The sequence below is a fragment of the Bombyx mori genome, chromosome 15 (genome assembly GCF_030269925.1).
Source record: "Bombyx mori chromosome 15, ASM3026992v2".
Classification (NCBI taxonomy): domain Eukaryota; kingdom Metazoa; phylum Arthropoda; class Insecta; order Lepidoptera; family Bombycidae; genus Bombyx; species Bombyx mori.
Window position 1 is genome coordinate 16,905,017 of NC_085121.1, and position 26,595 is coordinate 16,931,611.

Here is a 26,595-nt window from a genome sequence, read left to right on the forward strand (position 1 = left end):
CACCTACGGAAGAAAACAGTTTTGTATTACAATGCAAAAAGGTAAGTATTTAAACACTTTCAGAATTCAATTCAATGTTTCTTAGTCATTATCGTCTATAAGCGTCTTTGTTGCAATCTTGCGTACTAGTACCCCTAAAAACCATTCTTAATAAAATTTTGAAGTGAAACTTCCTTATCGGCGTTGGAAAAAAATTTACCGTCACATTTTTCGGTTACGCGTCACTTTTTTCCGTTACGCGCCATCTGTTTTGTATTCATGTCTATGATAATAAAATCCTTTTGTTTAAACTTTATCTAATTTAACTTTTTTGTATTCATGTCTATGATAATAAAATCCTTTTGTTTAAACTTTATCTAATTTAACTTTATTTAACCAATTTCTAGAAAGTTGCATGTAGATCATTTTTCGAAAAATAAGGCCATAAACAAGTTTCACTTCTTACGTGTGTACACTAGTACACGCACACATTTTTTTTTTATTCCTAACATACTATTGTGGCCAAACTTATTAAACTATTGCATAGCTTTTATCGCGGGCTTTGAGCGCGGCGACCGAATTAAGAAATTCCGTAACCAAAATAAAACCTAACACCCCCCCACTCCGCCTACCATGTACCTCGCGTTCAACACATTCACACGTTGTGCTTGTGTAGTGTTTGTGAATAAGCGCGTGGCATGACGACGCACTGCATTCGCGTCATGAAAAGTCTGTCCATCTCTCTCTCTCGCGCAGTCTAGCTTATGAGTGTGAAGGGGACAGTTAATGTTTTGCTTTTGTCAATGTTTATAAATATAGCGTGGTATTATTTTATTATTGTTTTAAAATTAAATTATTATTGTCTAATTAATTACATACCATTTTTTATCAACTTATGCATAATTGCATAAGTTGATAAAAAATGCTATGTAATAGCTTTACCGCGACAGTGCCCGAGTGCCACACGTGTTTTTATAAAAAAAATGTGTGCGTGTACTAGTGTACACACGTAAGAAGTGAAACTTCTTTATGGCCTTATTTTTCGAAAAATGATCTACATGCAACTTTCTAGAAATTGGTTAAATAAAGTTAAATTAGATAAAGTTTAAACAAAAGGATTTTATTATCATAGACATGAATACAAAAAAGTTAAATTAGATAAAGTTTAAACAAAAGGATTTTATTATCATAGACATGAATACAAAAAAGATGGCGCGTAACGGAAAAATGTGACGCGTAACCGAAAAATGTGACGGTAAATTTTTTTCCAACGCCGATAAGGAAGTTTCACTTCAATTATAAAGATAAAATAGTTTCAACGTAACAAAAATCTAGTGAAACAAATAACATACAAAACTGTAAGATGCGCTCTCATTTTTAAAAACATTACTTAGCAAACGTTCAACGTAGAAATTTTCAACACCGAAGCTCAAAAATAGACACATTAAAAAAATAAAAACCTTCTACTTTTTATGTCTATCCTACGCCATTAAGCTGCCATTTTGAATATCGCCCGTGCATTATTGCAATAACTCACGAACAACACGTATGGGAACTAAAAATAAAAGCTTAATTTCCTTTAAGGTCGCCATGTGGCGGGACTGCAATCTTTCCATACGTATTTGCTATCGGTATTGTGGTAGTGCGATATACGAGCTATAAAACTGCGATGTGGCATTTTGTATTCTATTATATTAATTAAACAGATCACTACCTAGTTTAAATCAAAGTCGCTTTCTCTGTCCCTGTATCCCTATGTATGCTTAAATCATTAAATCTTTAAAACTACGCTACGGATTTTGATGCGGTTTTTTTTAAATAGATAGAGTGATTGAAGAGGAAGGTTTATATGTATAATAACATCCATTAAATAGTGGAGAAATCAATAATAAATTACAGTTTCCGAAGCGATGCGAGGGTGGGTCGCTAGTATATAATAATTATAAGTAGATATGACGTCACAGATCGTTATGAAAGAAATTCGAGAGTGGACGGACATCCGATCCCCGATCATCTATGTATCTTAAAACATCTTAACGTGGAGCATTTTTTTGTTATAATAATGTCGCTTACCACACTGAGAGATATTGGTCTTATTTATATAGGACCACGCCGATCCCATCCTTCAAATAAAACTTGTATTTTGATCTCTGACTGACTGACTGATTGAATGATTTGATGGTGAGTTGCAATGTCTGCCGTGAAGCAGTAATATGTTTCGGTTTGAAGGGTGGGGCAGCCGTTGTAACTATACCTGAGACCTTAGAACTTATATCTCAAGGTGGGTGGCGCATTTACGTCGTAGATGTCTATGGGCTCCAGTAACCACTTAGCACCAGGTGGGCTGTGAGCTCATCCACTCACCTAAGCAATAAAAAAAAAATGCTTTTTTGGTACGTTTTATTCATGGTTTCTTTTTGTTCAAGTCACTTGAAATTCGGCGGCCAGTCAATTCGTTTTTCCACCAAAACAAAAAAAAATTGAAATTGTAGAATTTCGAAAATTGCGAGCGTGCAAGGCTAGTGAAATTAAAGTTAATTATCAAGTCATTTAGATTGCCTCGTCCAAAATTAAAAATGCGGAATTCAAAATTCATGTTAACATTATAAAGTTCAAACACATTCGCTTTCGTTACTTTAAAGTTTAGAGCTAGCATTTTCAAACAATCATCTACGTGAGCTTGACGTGCCGCCGATTTGCGAAGTGCAACCCCAAACACCTTTACCGCGTAAGTAATAAGCACTACTATTCCGCCGATGTTGTAAATAAGCATAATTTGATTTGAGTGATGTGTTATGAGTGATTTCCGAATCACAGGAAAATGATTGCTGTGACACATTGATTGGGTGTGATTCGTGTCGGTGTCAGAACTGATTTTACTGTCAAGGGTATTGGGGTTAGCAATTTCAATGTATGCTTTATATGCCCACGAATGACAATGACGGAATAGCGTTGTATAGTGATAAGTCCGCAAAATTTATTTAGTGAAATTTTAGCACACACGATTCAATGCAACCAATCTGTCTGTCAATCTGTCAATCTGGTGTGAAGTAGCCAGTTCTAAAGATCGTTTATATGCAATCAAATTTCCGACCTCATGTCTCAATACGAGTGATGGCATTTACGTTATGATGTCCATGGTCTCCTATAACCACAACCAGGCACACTATAAACTCGTATGTCTAATTAAATGAATAAAAAATACTAGAACTATAGCCAGTTATAGGAAGGAGATTGTTAAAAAACATTCAATAAATAAAAATAACTATTTTATTGACACATAGAAGCAATAAAGTAAACTACATAGTAAATGGTTTTGATACTTCGAATCGTGATAAAAATGAATAAGATGTTAAATTATTTTTGATTATTTTTTGTTTTATAGAAATCAAAGAAATGCATCATTCGCCCTGTGATACCGTTTCTTCTATTTTTGAAGGTAAATCTCAGTGTCCATTGCGTCTTAATTTTTTTTTTACAGTAAATATTGCTGTACAATGTTAAGCTTCCTATGTTATTTTTTTCATGGCTCACTTTTATGAACCGCGTCATCAACTTATCAGTTTTAGGAAGGATGTATTAGGTCTATCTGATAGGGAATGGTCACCGTTGCTCCTGTAAACATCAAATACAACATACCTTTTAAATCATATTAACAATTACATAAAAATGAAAATCCGATATTCGTAACTACCTAGATACTAGGTGCTAGATACTAAGTACTAGGTACTAAGTACTAGCTAATAAGTACAAGGTACTGGGTACTAGGTACTGGGTACTAGGTACTGGGTACTAGGTACTGGGTACTAGGTACTAGGTACTGGGTACTGGGTCCTGGGTCCTGGGTACTAGGTACTGGGTACTAGGTACTGGGTACTGGGTACTAGGTACTGGGTACTAGGTACTGGGTACTAGGTACTGGGTACTGGGTACTGGGTACTGGGTACTGGGTACTGGGTACTGGGTACTGGGTACTGGGTACTGGGTACTGGGTACTGGGTACTGGGTACTGGGTACTGGGTACTGGGTACTGGGTACTGGGTACTGGGTACTGGGTACTGGGTACTGGGTACTGGGTACTGGGTACTGGGTACTGGGTACTGGGTACTGGGTACTGGGTACTGGGTACTAGGTACTAGGTACTAGGTACTGGGTACTAGGCACTGGATACTGGGTACTAGGTACTACTACTAGTACTGGCAGTACGTATAGTAAGACCGCGAGGTCATTCCATTGTGTCATTAAGCTTGACAAACTGCTATCCGGTTAGATGCTTGTGAATATTATTTGCAAATAACATCACAGTACCGCATACCGAGATGTGCACTTATCAACTCACCTTTCCAACCACACCAAAACGACATTGAGATAAAAAAAAAAGTGTGTGTGTCCGCTCCGACGCACGACTGGAGTTTACTGGATATAAATATAAATTTGTGTCAGTTGAATACAGTAAAATATGCATTTATTAAAAAAGCTTTATTAATAAATGATTTGTAGCGGGTTATATTCGGGTATCAACCCACTAACAGTTGATACGTTCAGGAATCGAACCCGAACGGCGTCCGGCCACAAGCAAAACGATGTCGGTAAATTAAACGAAACAATACGAGAAATAGTTCTATATTACGACAACACGATACACTACAGATTATTAACAAATTAACGAGACACAAAACAAACGACTAACAAATATATGAAAATACAATAATGAGAGAAACGCGCGATCAGTACGAGGCTTTGTGGCGGACTGCCGGCGCAGCAGCCCGGCGTCACCTGCGATAACGCGGCCGCGCGTTGGCTCCTAATTGGCGCGCGCACGCATCACCATGGCCAATCAGGCGCATAACGCATTTCGTGTGACATGCTATACTCTCTAGTACGATTTTGGTCCCCATAATTTTCATACCCCGGGCCTATATATGTAAATCGATTCTTAAGGAGTAAACTCCAAAAAAAACATGACATCTTCATTTAAGCAAACCCACTGTGAAACTCTGGCAATCTTCAAAAGCTAGTAAATTGAAACATCGCATGGATGAAGTAAATGACCCTATCAAAGTCGTAGATTCGATGCAGTTCTATTGAACTATTGCTTGTTTTGTAGATTTGATTCAACTAGGGCTGATACTTCAGACTTTTATTTTTACTTTGCCTTAAATTATTATTTAGGATTCTTGTTTGACGTCAGAAATTGTTTATATGTAAATGTTATGATCTAATATTATAATTTGTAAAGTTTCCTTGTCAGGAGCACTTTTAGCAGCGTAGTTTCAAAGAAGCACAGGCTATTTTTAGGCACAAATAATTTTACCACCAAGTCCCAATCTGCAGCTCAGTAGAAGTTATCACATGATATATTAAGTCCAACAAAAACCTGAACCACGTTAAAAACATTTTCATGACAGTCTGTGCCGAAAGGTGAAAATCTATTTGGCTTAAGCGCCATTTTGCTTAATACGCGACATTTATCTTTGTAATTAAAGGTGCGTTTTATTTGGTACTAGCGACCCACCCTCGCTTCGCTTCGGAAACTGTAATTTATTATTGAATTCTCCACTATTTAATGGATGTTATTATACATTTAAACCTTCCTCTTCTATCACTCTATTTATTAAACAAACCGCATCAAAATCCGTTGCGTAGTTCTAAAGATTTAAGCATACATAGGGACAGACAGATATAGGGACAGAGAAAGCGACTTTGTTTTTTACTATGTAGTGATTAACATTAACAGTTCGATGTTTTTAATTGAACTTCAATTACGTTTAATACATTGTAATAGCTGAACAAGTTTTTTGTTATGATTTCTTTTCCAACTTTTAAACTTTAAATGACTCTCCCGTAGAGTTGCAAAGATGTCCCTTAAACCAAATTGAGCCTTTCACCCCTCGATATATCTATACTAATATATAAATTTACAATGGTTTTTATGGATGTTCCGTTATAACTACTGAACCATGCATCCGATTGACTTAAAACTTGGTCTCCATATAGAAAATACATCTATTTAATGGATAGGCTAATATTTATATGAGTGTTGGACTCCCTACACCAGTTGCGGGGGCGTTAATAATGAGAACTTTTGTGGGGGTGAGAAGTAATAATGTTAATTTTAAATGTCCAGCGAAGCGGACGGGTACAGCTAGTATATGTATATAATTATTATTTTGTTAACTATCGATCACACACAAGCCTAGAGCTTCCAAAATTTAATAACAAAAAAACCTTTTGTTTGGTACTTCATAAATTCTCATATGGGTCTTAAACAATTCAAGCCCATACAAAGTTATTACAATATTATAACTGTACAAGTTGCTAGCATTTGGACCGTTGGTCTATTGAGCAGAAACACCTTTCGAGAAAAAACATTCATCTTGCCTCTTCTTCATTTTCAAACTTGAATCTTTAATCGTATTTCATGGTAATATGAATGAAAAATTGTAAAACATTGAGAGATGTTTGTCTAAAGTAAAGTAATCCATTACTTAAGAGGCTCATTATTACCCTTCTTACGCACATCGTGTTCGTTTGATGAAAGCAAATTTTTATTTAAATAAATAAATAAAAAAACATACAAAGTGTCAACCCTACGCAAAATGTGAATAGGAAGTTATGGACACGAGCAATTCACACCCGGTTTTGTGTGCAGTGACAGTCACGCCCGGTTCTGCACGGCGAAGTAACAGTCACGCCCGGTTTTGCAAAGTGCAGAGCCGGTTATTCTTAGAAGTGGTTTTGTCAGTAGCTTCCTGAGCTTTAGAATTTGTTTGTGATGCATATTAAAGAAAAAGTAATTTGCATCTTTGAGATTACGATAGTAAGCTAAGTAAGATTAATTCGTTATATTTTTGCTTATGACATTCCTGGTTGGACGTGTTGTGAGGTTGCTTAGAAGAGAGCTGCCCAATATAATTAAAACTTTAACCACTAATCTAAAATATTAAAAAAAAAATAAAAAAAATTAAATTCAATTAAAAAGTTAAAAATAAATAATAATTTAAAAAAACAAACAAAATACGCTTTTATAGAAAATCCAACTAAAAAATACAAAATAAATTTTAATAAATTTGAATTAAAAATAGTGTAAGAAAAAATGATTTTATTGTAAAAAAGCGTGGGGTGCTTTTCAGAATATTATCAAAATAACCCTTCTACTCATATCAGTTCAAAAAATATTTATAACTACTGATACCATGCACTTGCCTTTGTGCTTCTTTGACGGGCATTCCTGGCTTCTGAGTCATGTGATCAGACCACCGAATTGGGCTTCGGCTTCTAGGCCTTTTCCCGCCTAGCTTGCTAGTAAAGATGAGCTTTCCAGGTAATCAGGGCTTTTGCGGAAATCTTGCAGAGCACGAAGTAGGCATACGGTTGACTATCTAGACTATCTATATCATTTTTCACTCTCGACAGCTCTCTTAAAACTGATGCATTTGTACGAAACGATTCTTTATATAGTATTGAAACGGTTTGTTCGCATGGGTAGTTTGTACGTCATTTGATAATTTGGGCGCATAAATCTATATATTAATACGTGAAGCAAAACTTTGTACCCCTTTTTACCAAAATTGCGCGGACGGAGGAGTATGAAATTTCTCACACTTATAGAGAATATAGAGAAGGAGTGCACAATGCTAATATTTTTTTAAATAATGCATCAAAAATATTTTAAATCAATAAAGAAAACATTACACACACTACCATATGTTTGACACACACGCATATGAGTTCTCTATGTTTATTGTCAAACTTTTGTTGCTCTGTTAGTCTGTGATCAAATTGAGAATAGGTTAATATTTTTTATTTGTCTATAGTGTAGTCTTGGCGAAATCTGTGATTATATTATTATAGAAGTATAATAAGTCTTTGTCACTAGAACCATAATAACGTTCAAACTTATAATTTCAATTAATTATAGTCGAATTTCGACTACTGCGGGACCACTAGTAATAATAATTTCTTTAGACATACTGCTAGTTTTTTTCTGTGCGAAAAGAAAGGTAAATATCAAGATTAATTTTTTTATAAATAAAATGACGGTAGTTAGCACAACATTGAACATGACCATGAAAAGTCTAAATAAAGTATTCGAAATATCGGAAATAACGAACTCGATATTAAACCGTAAAGACAGTTTTATTATTATTATTATCTTTACCGACAAATTCATGTTTTACCTAATTGTGCTTGCCTCCTAGTTTAAGACAAAAAGTAAAATTTCTAAATTAGGTTTATACTGTTGTTTTACTCTTCAGGCCTATACACACGAAAGTTTCGCACTAAAGAAAAGTTATCGAGATATACCCAGCAGACTAGTAATACTGGGTATATGATACCACCATAAAATATATAATAATATAATATTAATGTAATATGTCATATTTCTTGTGGATACGATTAGTCATCGAAAAAATCATTCATTAACTTTCGTCGTGTGTATTATCCAAATTTTAGTCTTAACACAATTACAAGTAAAGCTCACATTTCTTTACACATCTTAGTTCTTTCCGTGTAACCTTGTTAGGAGGTTCAATTTACGACGGAACAAGGCCCAAACTCACTTCCCTCGTTACAAGTACACTTTGGGTCGTCGTTATCGGACTCTGGACTTCACTGTGTTCAAAAGAAACATAGTAAATGATATTTTCTTGCTAAACAAATTTTATAAGTCAAAAGAGTAAGAAGTAAAATCTGTATGTATACTTGTGCTACCTATAAATTTGACTGATACGGCAACAAATTTCGTTGATCGTAGTGTGTTTTCTAACAGGTACATTTAAAAAAAAGCCTATTTAGAAATACAAATTCAATTAATATCACAGTAACATTAATTATGTAAATGACAAGTGAATCGTTCTGTCCATAGTGTTAATCCAACTTTTTCATGATTAACGTACAGTTATAAGATCTAATGTGTAATAATATGTAAGATACAAACTGTAAAAAAACTGTTAAAACTTAAAAAAAACACACTTAGTAATAATATAATAATAATAGTAACTGGAAACAAATTGCACTGTCATCCGGCCCCAATTTATGATTCCCTGTGTGTTGTGCACCAGAGACTGATAAATATATTTATGTATGTTTAATATAATAATAAATATATTTATGTATTCATCACACAATGTTTGCCCGAGGTGAGAATCGAACTTACGACTTTCAGTGCCACAGTCCGGGTCGCTAAGTACTGCACCACCGAGTGACTTAGACAAATGTAAGTGACTCCTCTGTTTTGGAGTTTCAGAAATATGGACAAAATCTACGACGCTGCCTTTTTCCGCGGATTAAAATAAAATGTGGTTACCTTGTTTTTCTTTACGTCAATCCTGAAATGGAAAACATATTTTATTTAAGTTCATTTTATTTATTTTGCAGCTGTGTGAGCTAGTGAAATTTTAAATTTTTACTCATAAAATCATGAGCATAATTTCAATCTTACTTATTTCTTTGTAAAATTATTTGAAAGAGCGTCTGCCGGCCTTACGCATTTAAGAAACTCAACTTCATTTTATTTCTTTGAACACAGAGCAAAGTAACAGTTTCTATCTAAAGGTCTAGCTGTCTGTTCAATTTGGGATTAATCTTAAAAGATAGATGAATGTTACGTTGAAAAATACCTCTAAGAAATAAATTAATCTAGATGATTTGGAAAGAAAACTATGCTTTTTTAACGAAGAACGGGATTTTGGAACCAAATTCCTTATGGGACGATGCGGAGGGGTACCCTAACCAGGAAAAAACGTCCGTAACGTAAGATTTTCATTAGTAATGCACACAGTGTACGACTTAACTTTGTAAAAACGTATAAATTAGTACATAATACACACAGTGTATGACTTAACTTTGTAATAACGTACAAAAATAACATATTTTTTTATCATTTATTGCCACAATCTTAGAGCGTTCGTTTGCGCAATACACTAACTCTTATGCAAACAACCGTGAATGAAGTGTACCACAATAAGTTCGTAAGTTACCGAATGACCGTGGGTTGATGCGAAACCTCCAGTTTTATTTTCTTTATACCTCCAATAGAACTTAAAATTATTATTTTTTATAATAAAGAACTTCGTTCCTATCCGGTGTCCCAGGATACCACACATATTTTTTTTTCCTTTAACGTTCTTCGTTGATGAACGACTTCGCGTCTGGTACTACCATCACAAGTATTAATAACAAGTAAAAACCACCACCCGTCTCGAGAGATAAGTGTTATAGTACAACGGCTGCCCCACTCCTCAAACCAGAACGCAACGACAGCTTCGCGGCAGAAATAGTCAGAGTTGTGGTACCTACCTATGCGGGCTCACAAGACGTCCTACCACCAGATTGAAAATTTGTTCTCTGCCTTTAAACATTTAGTCCTCGAAAAATATTAAAATTATTTGAATAATAGTCTCCTTGTGTATTGTTTAACAAAAATGAATGTCATGCCAAGAAAAAGTTTTTTAGGTACTTCCCAGGAAGAAGTTTACGGTGAGTCGAGATATAGCGTATCTACAAAAGTGCTATTAAATTATAATATTAAGTCGTACTGTAATTAGTTTATATCCAAATACAAACGATTATGGATAATATTTGTTCTATCATTAGGTCTATTTTTAATGCAAATAAAACAAAAAACTATTTCTTGCTCATGAGTCCCGTTTACTCAACAAAAAGACCACAAAACGGTGCAAAAGGATGAAATTCGCACCTCGTAAAATACGAACACATCAAATTAGATCATAACCGCTTCACATTTTATCCCGAACTTTACTGGCGCAAGGTTTTCTTGAGACCTTCCTAATTGGAAGGTATTGTGACCCCAACAATGGGTCACTAAGGGGATTGTACGGGTACCGTATGATGGCAAGGATTTGTCAAGACATGGGGTATCTTTGTAGGACCTTAGGGGATATGTTTGTAACGTTTCATTGGTACTAACTTAATTAGAGAAGGAGTTCCAGGGGATTGGCTGTGATTGTTACAAACGATACATCTGTAAAAAAAATTGGTATGGAATATAAGTGTAGATGCCATGCAAATATGGTTTGGTGTAAAATAGCTTTTGCCTTTTTTATGTATTTGTGACTTTATCAAGCTTAGAATAAAATGCTTTTACAGTATTTTTAGGATCTTACCGTCGTCTTCAAACACCATTTGATTTAACACGGTCCATGGCATTTTACATTTGTAGTCATCATGGCCTAAAGGACGACGTCTGGTCGTAGAAAGACGTCCGGTCGTATTTAGCGATGCAACGGTGTTCGAATCCCGCAGGCGGGTACCAATTTTTGACGGTGACGCATTTACGTTGTACTTGTGTATGGGCTCCAGTAACCATTTAACACGAGGTGGGCTGTGAGCATGTCCACCCATCTAAGCAATAAAAAAAAATCCTTGACCAACAGTAACCACTTGATGTCGGATTATGCCCGTCTAAAATTTCATTGAAATATTAAAGTTACTAAATTTTGTATCGTCATCATTAGCCTATACCTAGTAGTCCATTGCTGGACAGAGGCCCTCCAAATTCCACGGCGTTAAGCATGGTCCTCAGTATAGAATGTGCATATCTAAGCAAAATTTTATCTTTGCAGAAAGAGTGCTGTATGCAAGGAACAAGCTGCTAAATGGGGCCAAGCCTGCGGTGGTTGGAGGAACGCCGATAACTGAGGAGTTGGCATCGGTAGGCAAATCTTGAAACCATATTTTGAAACTGGTATAGTTATAAATAGGATATTTTACATCGAAACTTCTCAGCTCTACAAAAACCAACTACGGTGCCGACATGTGGCATCGCAAAATAAATCCATCATTTCCAAGTTGCCTAATGAGGCTATAGGATGAGCGTTGTTCGTATCGAACTGGGATTAGTCTACGGTATACGCCGAAGAAATGACAATCACTAGAAATAGACAAGTTTTTTGAGTTAAAGCCATACTGACCTAGAAGATTGCACAAAGTGGGAATGAGTTGCTCGCTCCGGGCATTTCAATATTGCAATAATTGTTACGTTATAATACTTATGGTAAAAATGCATATTTAAAAAAAATTCTAATATTTAAAAAAAAAAACTAATAAATAAAAAAAAGACATGCCCGCTGAGTTTCTTGCCAGTTCTTCTCAGGACGGAGGCTAGTTTTTATGAATTGGCGGTAGTTCTTTTGACGTTCAACAAGTATGTACTTTCATTTATGTTGAAAAAAATTTTTTTTTATCTGATTTGATTTGACCAAGCTTTATCCAAAGAGGCTATTTGCAACTTTTGCAGGAGCTTCGTATAACCGCTTTCGGCACTGCTTCCTGTCCAACGCGAGCCGAATGGATCTGCAGTCCGTTGATGATGAGAACACCTGACCAGCCCTTGAGCTATGGCCTGGCAGCTCCCAGGAACGGGACGCGATCCTTATTGTCCGGACTTCAGGCTCACATCATCAAATGGCTCCTCTTTGACTCCAGGCCTATAACTAAGGATAATAAATCCGGAGTTCCTCCTGAAACGTGAGTAATATAGTATGTAGTCTGTTGGTAGATCTTAATGATAATGGCCTTGTAGACAGACGAGCATACGGCCCACCTGATGGTGAGTGGTTACCGTCGCCCATGGACTTCACCAATGCCAGGGGTAGAGCCAACCCGCTGCCTACCGCTAATTAATGATTTCATTGCATCAAACACCTGAACCTTAAATACCTCCAAGATCGATTTACATTTTGGTCATGCTACGATCGTAGACTTCGGTACGTAAAAAGAATATAACAATATTGTATTCGCCGGTAAGAGTAACGCCATCTATCGCCGAATAGTCTAACGAATATCGAAGGATCCAGAATGCTCGAGGATTATAACGCTATCTATTGATAGATAGCGGAAACTACGACTAGAGTTGTGTGGAACATTCTCGATAATTCTAGGGATGAGGTATCGACTATAAAAGCGTTGTAGGGATGGCACGCAGTCAGTCAGTAATCGGAACTACGAAGCAAAACAGCGAACGGATCGCCTGAAGCGAAGCGGAACAAGCGAATTGGGAGTTTTAAAGTGTTTGTGAAGTGTTTAAGTGTTTTAAGTGTTGAATACAGTTTTTAAGTTGTACTTTGGTGAAATTTTATTTATCCCGAACCCCAGCACGTAACAGTATCAATACAGCATCGAAAAAGATAATATTTTATTTCCTTTGATATAAAAATATCAGTAGTCGAGAACAATGTTCCAAACGCTACAGGCGCATCGTGATACCGGATATGCGAACAAAATTGCAGGGAATCCGGTGAAATAAAGTTGCGAAAGTGGAAATTTTCGAACTAGCCTCGTGTAGGAGAGAAGTAGTTTTCGAGGTATGAATGTCGTTGCAAAATATAAGTTCGTTGTTGGGGATTGGTTAAATTTATCAAATAGATAACATGAAGTTCTAGTAAATAGAATGTAAGTAAATGGGTAAGACGCATGCTGTAGGATAATAAATAAATAAATAAATAAATATTTACTAACAATCACGCCACGTTAACTGGTCCCGTGCTAAGTTCGTAAAGAACTTGTGTTACAGGTACCAGATAACGGAAATAAATATAAGATTTTTATTATACACATACATATATTGAATAGTTAATATACATCCATAACCCTGGAAAAGACATTTATATTTATCATACAAATATCTTCCCTTGGCGGGATTCGAACCCGCGACCCCCTTGTGTAGTGACCATGTCACTTACCACTACACCAGACGGCCGTTAAATGCGTCATTGCGTCATGGATGCGTCTGTGTAGTTCATAAATTATGCCCATGGACGTTTTTTATGTAATTTTTATATAAAACTTTGATTTCTTTTTATCACTAATATGGGTGGACGAGCTCACAGCCCACCCGGTGTTAAGTGGTTACCGGAGCCCATAGACATCTACAACGTAAATGCGCCACCCACCTTGAAATAACGGTTTTAAGCTCTCAGTATAGTTACAACGGCTGCCGCGCCCTTCAAACCGAAACGCCATACTGCTTCACGACAAAAAATAGACAAGGTGGTGGTACCTACCCGTGCAAACTCAGAAGAGGTCTTACCACCAGTAAGTACCAGCAAAAAAAAAGATGAAGAAGAAGAATGATTGTTTGTGTGCATCGGAATCTTTGAACGTTATTTCCATAAACTTCAGGATCTAATATCTAATATCCTAACAAGAATCAATAGGATAAAAAAATATGAAATTAATTATTATTTCAATTTGCTTTCCGTGTTTTTTTCTTTTTAAACTTACTTGCAGTTTTTGTTTATTTTACTAAAGTTTATTTACAGTATCTATATAGTTAAACTAGTTTTAATTATTGCATTCGCGAAGCAGCTGCTTTTGAGTTGTTAGGTCTCCTTCGGAGGCGCTCGGGCAGCTGTTAGCAAATCCCACCCCTCCTGGCTGTGCCTTTGCTCGCCCATTTATCCTGGTGAAACTGGAAAAACCTCAGGGCCAACAGTAATCCTTCAATCATAAAAAAAAGAAATATCGGTTGTCTGTAAAGTAGGTTTACTGACGATAGTTGAACGTGACAACGTCATACGAAAATACTGATGGAATGGTTTCATTTTTCAAAAGAAAATTTTAATTTTATTTGTTTGATAGATATTTTGTATGGACAATTGACACCACATTCACTTTTCACTGAACTTCATACTTGACGAAAACATGTATTTGTGTTATTGTATAGCAGCTGTCCACGAGGATACATCGCTCACTCAAGTAGGAAAGAGACAGATGTCGAACGCTGCCGAACGCGGAGGCCGATTGTGCCTCTTTGTCGCTCGTTGCGCGCTCTCGCTTGCACTTCGAGCCTTAAATGGAACGCCTCAGAGCGAGGTAACACCGCATGAGTCATGTTTTTCGTGCGTGCAGCCAGCTCCATCGAATTATAAGACGTTGTCACGTCAAAAATGTTTTAATTATGTATGTTGACGATTCGCAAAAACTAAATAAAAAAACTTTAATTTCAGATAACATAAATCCATTAGCAATTTACCTAAATCAGAATTAGGCCAGAATAAAATGGTGTCAACGAACCAACATGACAGATTAAAAAAAAATACAATTTCCCCTATATATACCATATTCCCTCGTCATGCTCTCGCATAAACCCTCCATAAATGCACAAACAATATATCACGCAAACTTCAACACACACGGTCTTGTAATGTTTATTTTAGCCGGATCGATGTATACTGCTATCGCACCGGCTGGTTTACCATGGCATTTGATTTATAGCATTTTTAAAAATATTTAGTTTTGGAACGGTTCAAAACTTTAGGCTAAAGACAGTGGTAACAATGTCACGTTCATACACAAGCATGGCATTTTGTAATCACCAGGGTTTTCTGTATGAGCGATCGCACTGATGTTCCCACGGTACTTTTTTAAGTGTACTTTGTATGATATTTCAATCATTTACTCGAGCTGATTGTCCTTATATTTGTATTCACATGCTTGATGTAAATTTGAAAATAAGTTTGCAGCAAATATGTACGAGCCTGTAGTAAAAACAAGCGCGAGACGTGTGGATGAACCTTAATTTACATTAATATATAATATTGATATAAATTAATATACTTATGGTTTGTTATTTACTTTTCGTATTAGCGGGTTGCAGTCAAAATGAATAAGTCAAACAAACCAGTTTATAATCATTTATAATGTTTTTGTAGTGGACAGTGTTATTATTAAATATCTAAACATGAAACGGAAAAAACGAAGATTGGCACTAGACAATATAAATATTGTTAATATTACATACGAAGATATTATTTTTATGTTAAGCTAATTATCGGCACGCTTATCTTATTGATTGATGTCAGTGTAATTAGTGCGATTATTTTAACGTTCTCGATAGCGTAAAAGTTAACTTTTGCGGTATCGAGAACGTTAAAAAGCTCACACTAACCACACGGGCGACATCTACGTGTTCGGGAATTCCGATGGCACCCGATGACCCCCGAGTGCCACTTAGATGTGCCAGTGCTGAATGCTACATACCATATTTATTTATTCACCTTCGAATATTTAAAAAAAAACGTTAACAATTACTCTGGCATTATCCGTTGTGGACTTATAAGTTGAAAAAAATTCAAAGGAATTTATCTATGTATTTTTACACTTACAGCTACCTACGGCCTTCAGAAGACCGGCAAGAAGAAGCGCTCTGGCGTGCCTGCAGTGAGGTCCTCTGGCGCTGTGCTGGAGGCTTCAACCACCAAACCAGCTCAGAGCCCTTAGCAAAGGTCGCCTTGCCAAGCGAGAACGTGTATGTTCAACATAACTCTCGCTACTATCAAGATGGGGTTACTGAAAAGGTTTACATCTATATATTAATACGTGAAGCAAAAACTTTGTATCCCTTTTTACGAAAATTGCGCGGACGGAGGAGTATGAAATTTTCCACACTTATACAGAATATAGAGAAGAAGTGCACAATGCTTATATTTTTTTAAAATAATGCGTAAAAGATACATTAAATCAATAAAGAATACATTACACACACTACATACCATGTATTGGACGCACACACGCATGCATACTATTTACTGTCAAACTTTTGTTCTTGACGTCTGTTGTCAAATTGAGAATAATTAAATATTGTTTATTTGTTAATATTTCTTTGTTAATACTTTTTATAGTGTAGTCTTTGCGAAATTTGTGATTATAAAAGTATAAAGTACAATCATAATAGTGTATAAACTTACAATTCCAATTAATTATAGTCGAATTTCGACTACTGCGGGACCTCTAGTATTTTTTATTGCTCTAGATTTTTAAGTAATATTACGGCCCACTTGGAGTTTGGTGGCTATCAGATCCTATACCAATCAGAAAGCCATAACTCTTGAGATCTAGTGTATTGTGAAACGGGCTGTCTCGAACTTTAAGATCGTATGACTCGTTTACTTTTATTAGTTTATTACTTAGATGGGTGGACGAACTCACGGCCCACCTGGTTTTAAGTGGTTACCGAAGCTCATAGACATCTAAAAAGTAATTGCCACCACCCACCTTGAGATATCAGGCTATGGTCTCAGTAGAAAGGCTGCCAAACCCTTCAAGCCGAAACGAATTACTGCTTCGCGGCAGAAATTGGCAGGGTGGTACTTACCTGTGCGGACACATAAGACCTCCTACCACCAGTATTTACGCAAATTATAATTTTGGCTGGTTTGATTTTTATTACACGATGTTATTCTTTCACCGTGGAAGTCAATCATTTGTTAAGTACGTATTTTATTAGAAAAATTAGTACTTGCCGGCGGGATTTGAACACCGGTGCATCGCTAGATACAAAAGCACCGGACGTGGCCTTTAGGCCACGGCGACTTCAAAACTTCCTGATGAACTCGTGCGGGTCCATACTCTATAGTACTAAACGACCAGTACTAAAAGGTCCTACGATAATGGTGCGAATAATTATTTTCTTCGTTACACAAGCTACATATCTTCGAACTCAAATCACTGGAGGATCTTCAGATATTTTTGAAGCAATATCTTTACTTGGTGAGTAAATAAAATAGATAATAGGTCAATAAATTGATCAAATAAAATAGATGAATAAAAAAATTACAACACCCAAAAACCGATACGTACTATTCGCTTCGGCGTTTTCAATGCTTGGGGTCGTGACCCAAGGATTGAAGTCGTTATGGCTTATAGGATAAGACGTCGAAGATGTTCGAATCCCAGGCGGGTACCAATTTTTCTAATGAAATACGTACTTAACAAATGTTCACTATTGACTTCCACGGTGAAAGAATAACATCGTATAATAAAAATTAAACACGCAAAATTATAATTTGCGTAATTACTGGTGGTAGGACGTCTTGTGAGTCCGCGCGGGTAGGTACCAACGCCCTGCCTATTTCTGCCGTGAGACAGTAACGCGTTTCGGTTTGAAGAGTGAGGCAGCTGTTGTAGCTATACTTGAGACCTTAGAACTTATATCTCAAGGTGGGTGGCGCATTTAAGTCATAGATGTAGATGTCTAAGGGTTCCCGTAACCACTTAAGGCCAGGTGGGCTGTGAGCTCGTCCATCCACCTAAGCAAAAAAGAAAAAAAAGGCCACCGAAGATACTGTCGAGACTAGACATAAATTGTGGTGTCGAGGGTACTGGTGGATTCGGTCAGTCCAAATACATACTATACATAATCGTCGCTTGAAAGGCAAACGTGACTAAGCGACAATAACTGCTTTGTACATAAATGATAGGCAATAACCATATTCGATGCGCAAAAAATATATATTTCGAGGTCTATTAAAATCATTTCAATCCTACAGCTACTAGCTAGATTCTACTACAGCTAGATTCGTTAAAATAAATTTTGTTTTCAGGTATTTCAACTTTAAATTAGTCTACTGTAAAGTTCACGCATTGTCGCTTAGTCACGTTTGCCTTTCAAGCGTCGATATTATTATGTACTAAATTATATCAATTTATATTTTATTTTTGAACAGTTTCAAAGTCAAGAATGTCCAGGTGCTATGCTCGTTTTGTACTCGCTGATGCTGACGAGAGGCTGCGAAAAGTGAGTTCCTATAGAGCATTAATTTTTATGTATATGTCAAAACACTGACTATGCTCGAAACCAATCTGTAATGTAACTAATCTGTGGGGACGGGTTGCGAATTGGCCTGGCGTTCGCGACTTGACATCTGTCACTTCTGCTTGCTTCTCGAACGGGACGGTACCCTCATATGTGACGGTCTTCGCTACGGTTTTCCATTATCACTATTCCTTATCCATCCCCGCCCTAAAGCCTTATCCCTAAGTGATACGGCGTAAGTCGACGAGGTCATCGGTTTTGGGTGAGTGATTAGACAATATTTTGTTAAAAAAGTACATACGGTGCTGCGGATCGCGGCACGTGTTCGACAGGCACCTCGTGCTGGTTTCCGGAGCCCTAGGTTGCCACGAGGGCGCTAACTTCAGCTTCATTAAAAAAGGCTTACAGCAGGCACGCTCTACTGCTAGATCGCCTAGATTATTAAGTCACGATATCCAGATCCAACTCCCGGTCGGACACTGAGTGATCTTGGTTTAATTTCGTATTTTTGTTTCCAGCATCCACAATTTACGCAAAAATCCTTGCCGGGAACACAATACCAACCAAAACCATTTGTTTGATATGTGTAGGTTTCGGTAGCCACTTAATATCACCTACTGGTGGAAGGACATCTTGTGAGTCCGCACGGGTAGGTACCACCGCCCTGCCTATTTCTGCCGTGAAGCAGTAATGCGTTTTGTTTGAAGGGTGGGGCAGCCGTTGTAACTATACTGAGTGAGACCTTAGAACTTATATCTCAAGGTGGATGGCGCATTTACGTTGTAGATGTTTATGGGCTCCAGTAACCACTTAATACCAGGTGGGCTGTGAGCTCGTCCACCCATCTAAGGAATAAAAAAAACTTCCGAATCAACAATGCACGTTATTGAATTAAGTTAATTAATTAATTATTAAGTTTTGAAGTTGTTATAAATAAATCAGTAGACTATAGTGAAATTCGAGCAAAGACGTCGTGCCGAAATAGCTCAGTTGGGAGAGCGTTAGACTGAAGATCTAAAGGTCCCTGGTTCGATCCCTGGTTTCGGCAGTGTGTTTTTTACTTGTTTTTTAAAATAATTGTTTGACTCCCAGCATTCGTGTATGAGTTGCTGAATCGAAATTCCGAACGTTCTTGCCTCATATTAAATAGGAAGGAAGGTCGATAATAATAATAAAGAACTAATTTGGAATTATGACCTCAAAATAAATAAATAAATCCTAAAAATAGCGTTAGCGTTAACTAAAATTTGATATAGATCCGTAATTCAGGTTAACAAGTAAAGATTTATATGAGCCTGCATGGGTAGGTACCACAATCCTACCCAATTGTTGTTGCAACGCATAACCGCGTTCAAATTTGATATCACGGACAATCAAAATGGAGATATCGACTCCAAGTATCAAACCGGCATCGTTGACTTTGGGTTGCCCATGGGCTCCAGTAATAGCTTAATACCAAGTGAGCCGTGAGTTCATTCTATTCAAACATATTTTAGCAGTTATAAAAAAATCCGCATTCTGTAGCGAACAATGTTTAATGTGATGGCTTCTAAGACTTTAAAATATCCAAGTTTTTTTAATCTTTAAGGTAAGTGAACGAGCTCACAGTCCACCTGGCGTTAAGTGGTTACCGGAGTAGAGAACAGTAGTTGCCTTTGTGTAGCCAACTCCGATAATACCTTCGAGCTAAGCAAAACAAATGGAAACAGTATAGACAAGTCAATTCGAGTTGTTTCTTCCTAACAGCATCAAAAAAGATTTGGATGGTAAACTGACCCATCTTGTGTCATCGCATGTAGAGGGATCACTGAACGTTATTACTCTACTTCTGACGGGAAGAGCCACGCCATATTTACACAATGGCATTCTCTATGTCGGCGATGAAGACCACTATGTGAGTTTTTTGTTTTAAATAAGAAAACCATAATTGTCGTAATAGTACCAAAACCTTCTCAACATATAGCCTCGTCCTGCTGGGAAACATTAATACATTTCATAGGTACAGCCCACTGAGTTTCTCACCGGATCTTCTCAGTAGGTTGCGATTCCGATCCGATGGTAGATTCAGCGAAGCACTGCTCTTGCTAGGGCCAGTGTTAGCAACACTCCGGGTTTGAGCCCCGTGAGCTCACCTACTCGTTCGGTTACGCTGACATAGCCCCTCAAGGCTATTAGCTTAGGGAGGAATTAACAACAGCTTTTAATATGTGTGTAGTTTATTCATTGATATACTCTATAACTTTCTGTTTTTTTTTTTAAACCTAAGCTGATAGCCTTGAGAGGCTATTTCAGCGGAACCTTAACTAGTAGGTGAGCTCACGGGGCTCAAACCTGACGACGTTGCTAACACGAACCCTAGCAAGAGCCGTGCTTCGCAGAATCTACTACCGGATCGGAAACGCAACCCACTGAGAAGATCGAGCGAAAAACTCAGTGGGCTGTGTCTGAGGGTTAATTTACTCGTCGAGCCCTTCGTCAAGCGACGGGTTCGACGAGAACAGTGACCGGTGCTTGAGGTACCTAAAAGCAGTGGTACCTAAAAGTTAGTGGATCGGGAGGATCCGAAATGACGTGTTTGGGGCGACGTCGACTGCTTTCCATTCTTTCCGCAGGATACAATAATAAAGTAGCACAATATGGTCCCTAAGTTAAAAGTTTCAAAGCTATCTGTTTTGCATTTACGTGTATAGTTTATTTAGAGTTATACGTTCTATGAAAAGCATTTCCCTTTGCTGTCACTCACACGTTTTGATTTGAAGTATGTACACTTGTATTTAATTTCCCTAATTAATTCCACTTACATAAGGCTATGCCACAATATGGCGTACTCTCCCGGAGTCCGGTTGGCCTCCTCGTTTGGTATGGAGGAGAAGAAAGCTCGAAGGTCAATGTGAACAAGCAATACCCTGGATCCAGATTGAAAACTCCGGCTTTACCTATATGGGTGATTATTATTATCTGTGTATTTCGTTTGAGTCTAGTATAGAGGTTGATCGATGGAGGATTACCTGGATTACCTGGAGGATAGCTGGAAGTGTAAAAATACATAGATAGCATCCGTTACATATTTCTTCAACTTAAAAGTGCACAACGGATAATGCTAGAGTATTTTTTTTTATTACTTAAATGTGTGGACAAGCTCACAGCCCACCTGGTTTTGAATGGGTACTGGAGCCCATAGACATCTACAACGTAAATGCGCCACCCACCTTGAAATATAAGTTCTAAGATCTTTTTTTTTTCTTTTTTTATTGCCGTTGTGGACAGACGAGCATACGGCCCACCTGATGGTGAGTGGTTACCGTCACCCATGGACTTCAGCAATGATAGGGGCAGAGCCAAGCCGCTGCCTACGATGCCTTCATCATCATCATTCTCTTGCCCTTCTCCCAATCACCTGCTGTCGGCGTAGCATGTTTTCTCCTTCCATACTCCTCTATCACTTACCACTTCTTCACTCACTCAGCTGAATGATCTGACCTGAATGATGCCTTATTTAAACATATTCATAAACAGCAAATATTTCTTAACCCTTTTAGTGCTCAGCTTATTTTTACATTTTTGCAGAAACTGCAAGAGGATTGTTGAAAAAAAGTACCTTATAAAAAACTATAACTTAAAAAGAATACAAAAATCAATGCTAAATTCACAGGAAAATCATTTTAAATGGTTAATTAATTAAATATATTATTAACTTATAAAAAGCATTACACAGGCGCGCGGTAAAACACATCCGTAAAAGTTGATACCTAATACCTATAATCAAACTGTGCAATAGTCGGTATTCCGACGCTCCGTTCTTTTTACGCATTAATAGAGAGTCAATCTATCGACGGTTTGCACTCAAAATGCTAAATTAAATTATTATTTTTTAGATCACCAGTTGCTCCGGACACTACGGCGTACTATTTAACACAAACCGTGAACTACTGAGGAATTATCACGCTGAAAGACGGTATTTTACATATTTTTTTATTAATTACATATTTTAATTCATTTTTTGTCACAAAAACAGAATTTTGTGAGGTCTCATATAATATGTATTAGTCTAAATCTTATTTATATTAATAGTACTTGAACTCCAAAAAAGAGACAATTTAGATTTTATTTATTGATCTTGCGGAAGTCAGAAAAATGGACAGAGTTTTAGATTTTTCGTGTTGGTATTTTTTTATTGCATACAAGGATGAATAAGCTTACGGCCCACCTGGTGTTATCGGAGCCCATAGACATCTACAACGTAAATGCCGCCACCCACCTTGATGATTGAAATTTCTAAAGACTCAGTTATAACAGTACAACGACTGTCGCACTCTTCAAACCTTAACGCATTACTGCTTCACGGCAAAAATAGGCCGGGTGGTACCCACCCGCGCGGACTCACAAGAGGTCCAACCACCAGACGTCCTACCATCTTAAATCATATCAAGCGACAGAATAGGCAACAATTCTATTAGTTAGTACTTTGATCATAACTATGACCTGAATTTATTGCCCTCGTAGGCAGACAAGCACACGGCCCACCTGATGGTGAGTGGTTACCGTCGCCCATGGACTTCAGCAATGCCAGGGGCAGGGCCAAACCGCAGCCTACCAGCTACCGCTGCTAAGTAAAAATATAAATCATTTTAGTTTCGACATCCACTACTACACATGCGGCGGATGTCATGTCCTCCTCAACGTGGACACGAGAGCCCATGACGACACCACTGCGGCCATGCGGACCGATGACATCACGGCTACACCTCTGGAGAAACTTATCCTTACCAAGTCAGTGATCAAAACTTTCTTTATTCTTTATTGTACACACAGTTAATACAATACAATAATTGCGAAAGCTTATAAAATGGCGAGCTTAACTCAACAATTGAGCTATCTACCAACTAACCGTTCTTAAAGAGGGAGAGCTTTACATAAGTGGGTAGAAGAGTACATTGTAATTTGGTGGTTAGGTTGTGGTTAGGTACGTTGAACTTTTGTTGTCACTAAAGGTAGATTAGTCACTAAACGTATTGTACACCTAAAATTGTCAATTTTTTTTTGTACTTCAGGTGGCAAGACGCGAAGATCACGTGGACTGGACCCGGCCCGAACTTCAATGAAAGCTCCAAATAAAAAATAATAAAAAATAACCAGAACGTAATAAAAAAATAGCTTAATGCAACTTTAACTTATGTTTTTGATACGACAATTTGAGGGTCACTGTATCAATATTTTTTTAAGCTGTTTGTTATTACAGTAAGCTGTAGGTGAGTTTTCATAGCGATTATTGTACAGATCATTTGCCATATTCAAAGTATATATTATTATTACGGAATGTATACAAGTGTAATGTAGTATTCTAATTTTCAATTTGCTTCTATTAAACGGCCTTGAAAATAATTGTGTTCCTCGAATTATTTCTACCGCAACTAAGCCTTCTGGTTCGAAGATTGAAAATGCAGTTTGTTTGCCTTCGCATACAGGCGACCATACAACAAAGCCGAGTCATGATTGACGTACATGGACAACAACAATGTCAGGGGCATAGCTGAGAACTTCGACCTCATGCCTCAAGTTTGGTGAAAACTCTCAATCATTATGTCTATGAGCCTCTTTGATTACTTAATTAAATGTGAGTCGTGAATTAATCTGCGCAACTAAATCAGTAGTAAAAAGCTTTTCCCAAATATCCGTTGCCAATCACACAACCATTACTACTGTAAGGTTTGTTGTAAAATAACTATAATATAAAATTTATCATGTTAAAATTAAGACTATTTTCGAATTATCATATGGCAACGCTATTAGTAGGAGCGATGGCAGTAATGGGGACGAGGCGTAACAAAAAGAGGGTAGTCGGAAAAATAAGTGAGAAAAGTGCTGTATTCTGTAGTGAGCGCATACTTAAAAGCTTTTCAAGTAGAGTTACAAATAAAGCAATACAGAATTAACTGGACTACCAGGGCCCTGAAACTTTAAGACATTTTTTTTTATACCTATATAAACTAGTGGCATCTTATAGCTGGGGCCCGTAAACTTATATGTTGTTAAAGTTAAGGCATTTAATTATTGTATAACTAAACATAGAAAATTTCACTGGTGGTAGGACCTCTTGTGAGTCCGCACGGGTAGGTACCACCGCCCTGCCTATTTCTGCCGTGAAGCAGTAATGTGTTTCGGTTTGAAGGGTGGGGTAGCCGTTATAACTATACTGAGACCTTAGAACTTATATCTCAAGATGGGTGGCGCATTTACGTTGTAGATGTCTATGGGCTCTAGTAACCACTTAACACCAGGTGGGCTGTGAGCTCGTCCACCCATCTAAGCAATAAAAAAAAAGAACTCTTTATTTGTTATAGACAAATTGATTAAATTTTATCAATTTGTGGATTCAGAAAATTTACAAAATCCTTCATTAAGAATAAAAAATAGGATAGGTTATGTTACTGCCATCTATAGGAGCAATGAGAAACTAATCGAAGCGAAGCCATCTAGTGGCCGATGCCCGTAAATTTTTTTGTTGAGTGCTTAAGTTACTTCTCTATAACTAATTTATGGGTATTATCTATGTGAACTACTGCAATCTGTGTATGTATTTTCTGGCTGTTGGAAGCGAAGTTTACCCTACTCTAGTAAAGTTTTGAAAGCAATCGCTTTCACTGAAGCCTGTAAACTGTTCGTGAATTATCCAATATTTATACGAGAAGAAAACCCGGCAAGAACGCGTCACTAGAATCACGGGTCATTAACGAATGATCGATGACTCCCATGACAAATAAACTAATAAAAGTGATTTATCAAACTCACGTCAAAAGGAACGAGGATTTTTTCTTTTAGTTTCTCTCGAAAGCTCAGCCGCACCTGTATTAATGTTAGAGAAATAACTTATATTGTTTTGTGGACGTACTTTTAGATTTTCGTTTGGAATACAAGACCTTTTTTCATTTTTTTATTGCTTAGGTTGGTGGTTGAGCTCACAGCCCACCTGGTGTTAACTGGTTACCGGAGACATCTACTGCGTAAATGCCGCCATCCACCTTGAAATAACAGTTCTAAGGTCTCAGTATAGTTACAACAGCTGCCCTGCCCTTCACACCGAAACGCATTACTGCTTCACGGCAGAAATAGGCAGGGTGGTGGTACCTACCCGTGCGGACTTACAAGAGGTCCTACCACCAGCAAATTATTATTTTGTGGGTTTGATTTTTATTACACGATGTTATTCCTTCACTGTGGAAGTCAATCGTGAATATATCTTGTTAAGTACGTATTTCATTAGAAAAATTGGTACCCGCCTGCGGGATTCGAACACAGGTGCATCGCTAGATATGAATGCACCGGACGTCTTATCCTTTAGGCCACGACGACTTTAAAAAGTTCTTTGAGAGTGCAGAGCTTATTACAGAAGGCTAACTGGAATAGTCCCTTAAGTTACCCAGCGAATGAATAAAAACACAAGGAGTCCGTAGGGGACAATAAGCACTTAATTTTCGATACGCAATGTTAGATTAGAATCATCATTTCCAATGGGTGTGGTAAACTGCGCCTAAGGGATTCACAGGAGAATGGTCAGCAGTTGTATACCAGCGTACTAGAATCGCCAACTGATATGGTGTGTGTCTGATGTATTATTTATCACTGGTGATAGGACCTCTTGGGAGTCCGCACGGGTAGGTACCACCATCCCGCCTATTTCCGCCGTGAAGCAGAAATGCGTTTCGGTTCGAAGGGTGGGGTAGCCGTTGTAACTATACTGAGACCTTAGAACTTGTATCTCGAGGTGGGCGGCGCATTTACGTTGTACATGTCTATGGGCTCCAGTAACCACTTAACACCAGGTGGGCTGGAGCTCGTCCATCCATCTAAGCAATAAAAAAATAAAAAAAAAAACACTGGCGAATGGTGAGCAGTTGTGTACCTGCGCACTAGAATCGCCAACTGATATGATGTGTGTCTGATGTATTATTTATTGAACTACTGGGGCTCATAGACTTAACGGCCTGAACGCCGCCATCAACATGAGACACAAATATAGATCACCTTGTAGTGACCCTTCTAACCGGAACTCAAGACTA

General features: G+C 37.5%; 1 protein-coding gene and 1 non-coding gene across 5 annotated transcripts; both read left to right on the forward strand.

Moving 5' to 3' along the window:
• LOC101738732 (inactive ubiquitin carboxyl-terminal hydrolase MINDY-4B) lies at positions 1-23,920 on the forward strand. Of its 4 annotated transcripts, XM_038016156.2 has the most exons (12): positions 2,640-2,707; positions 3,365-3,418; positions 11,568-11,656; positions 12,242-12,471; positions 16,112-16,301; positions 17,428-17,493; positions 18,450-18,520; positions 20,285-20,432; positions 21,345-21,482; positions 22,414-22,493; positions 23,171-23,308; positions 23,590-23,920. In XM_038016156.2, exons 2-12 carry the CDS (start codon positions 3,376-3,378, stop codon positions 23,651-23,653), a joined length of 1,257 nt encoding a protein of 418 aa, XP_037872084.1. In that variant the 5' UTR covers positions 2,640-2,707; positions 3,365-3,375; the 3' UTR covers positions 23,654-23,920. The 4 variants fall into 4 exon arrangements, with proteins under 4 accessions (XP_062528775.1, XP_037872084.1, XP_037872085.1 ...); XM_062672791.1 differs by lacking the exons at positions 2,640-2,707; positions 3,365-3,418 and adding an exon at positions 1-41; XM_038016157.2 differs by lacking the exon at positions 17,428-17,493.
• Positions 19,514-19,586, forward strand: TRNAF-GAA (transfer RNA phenylalanine (anticodon GAA)). Its single transcript has one exon. It is a non-coding gene; the product is annotated as a tRNA-Phe (tRNA).
• Positions 23,921-26,595: the final 2,675 nt, after the last annotated feature.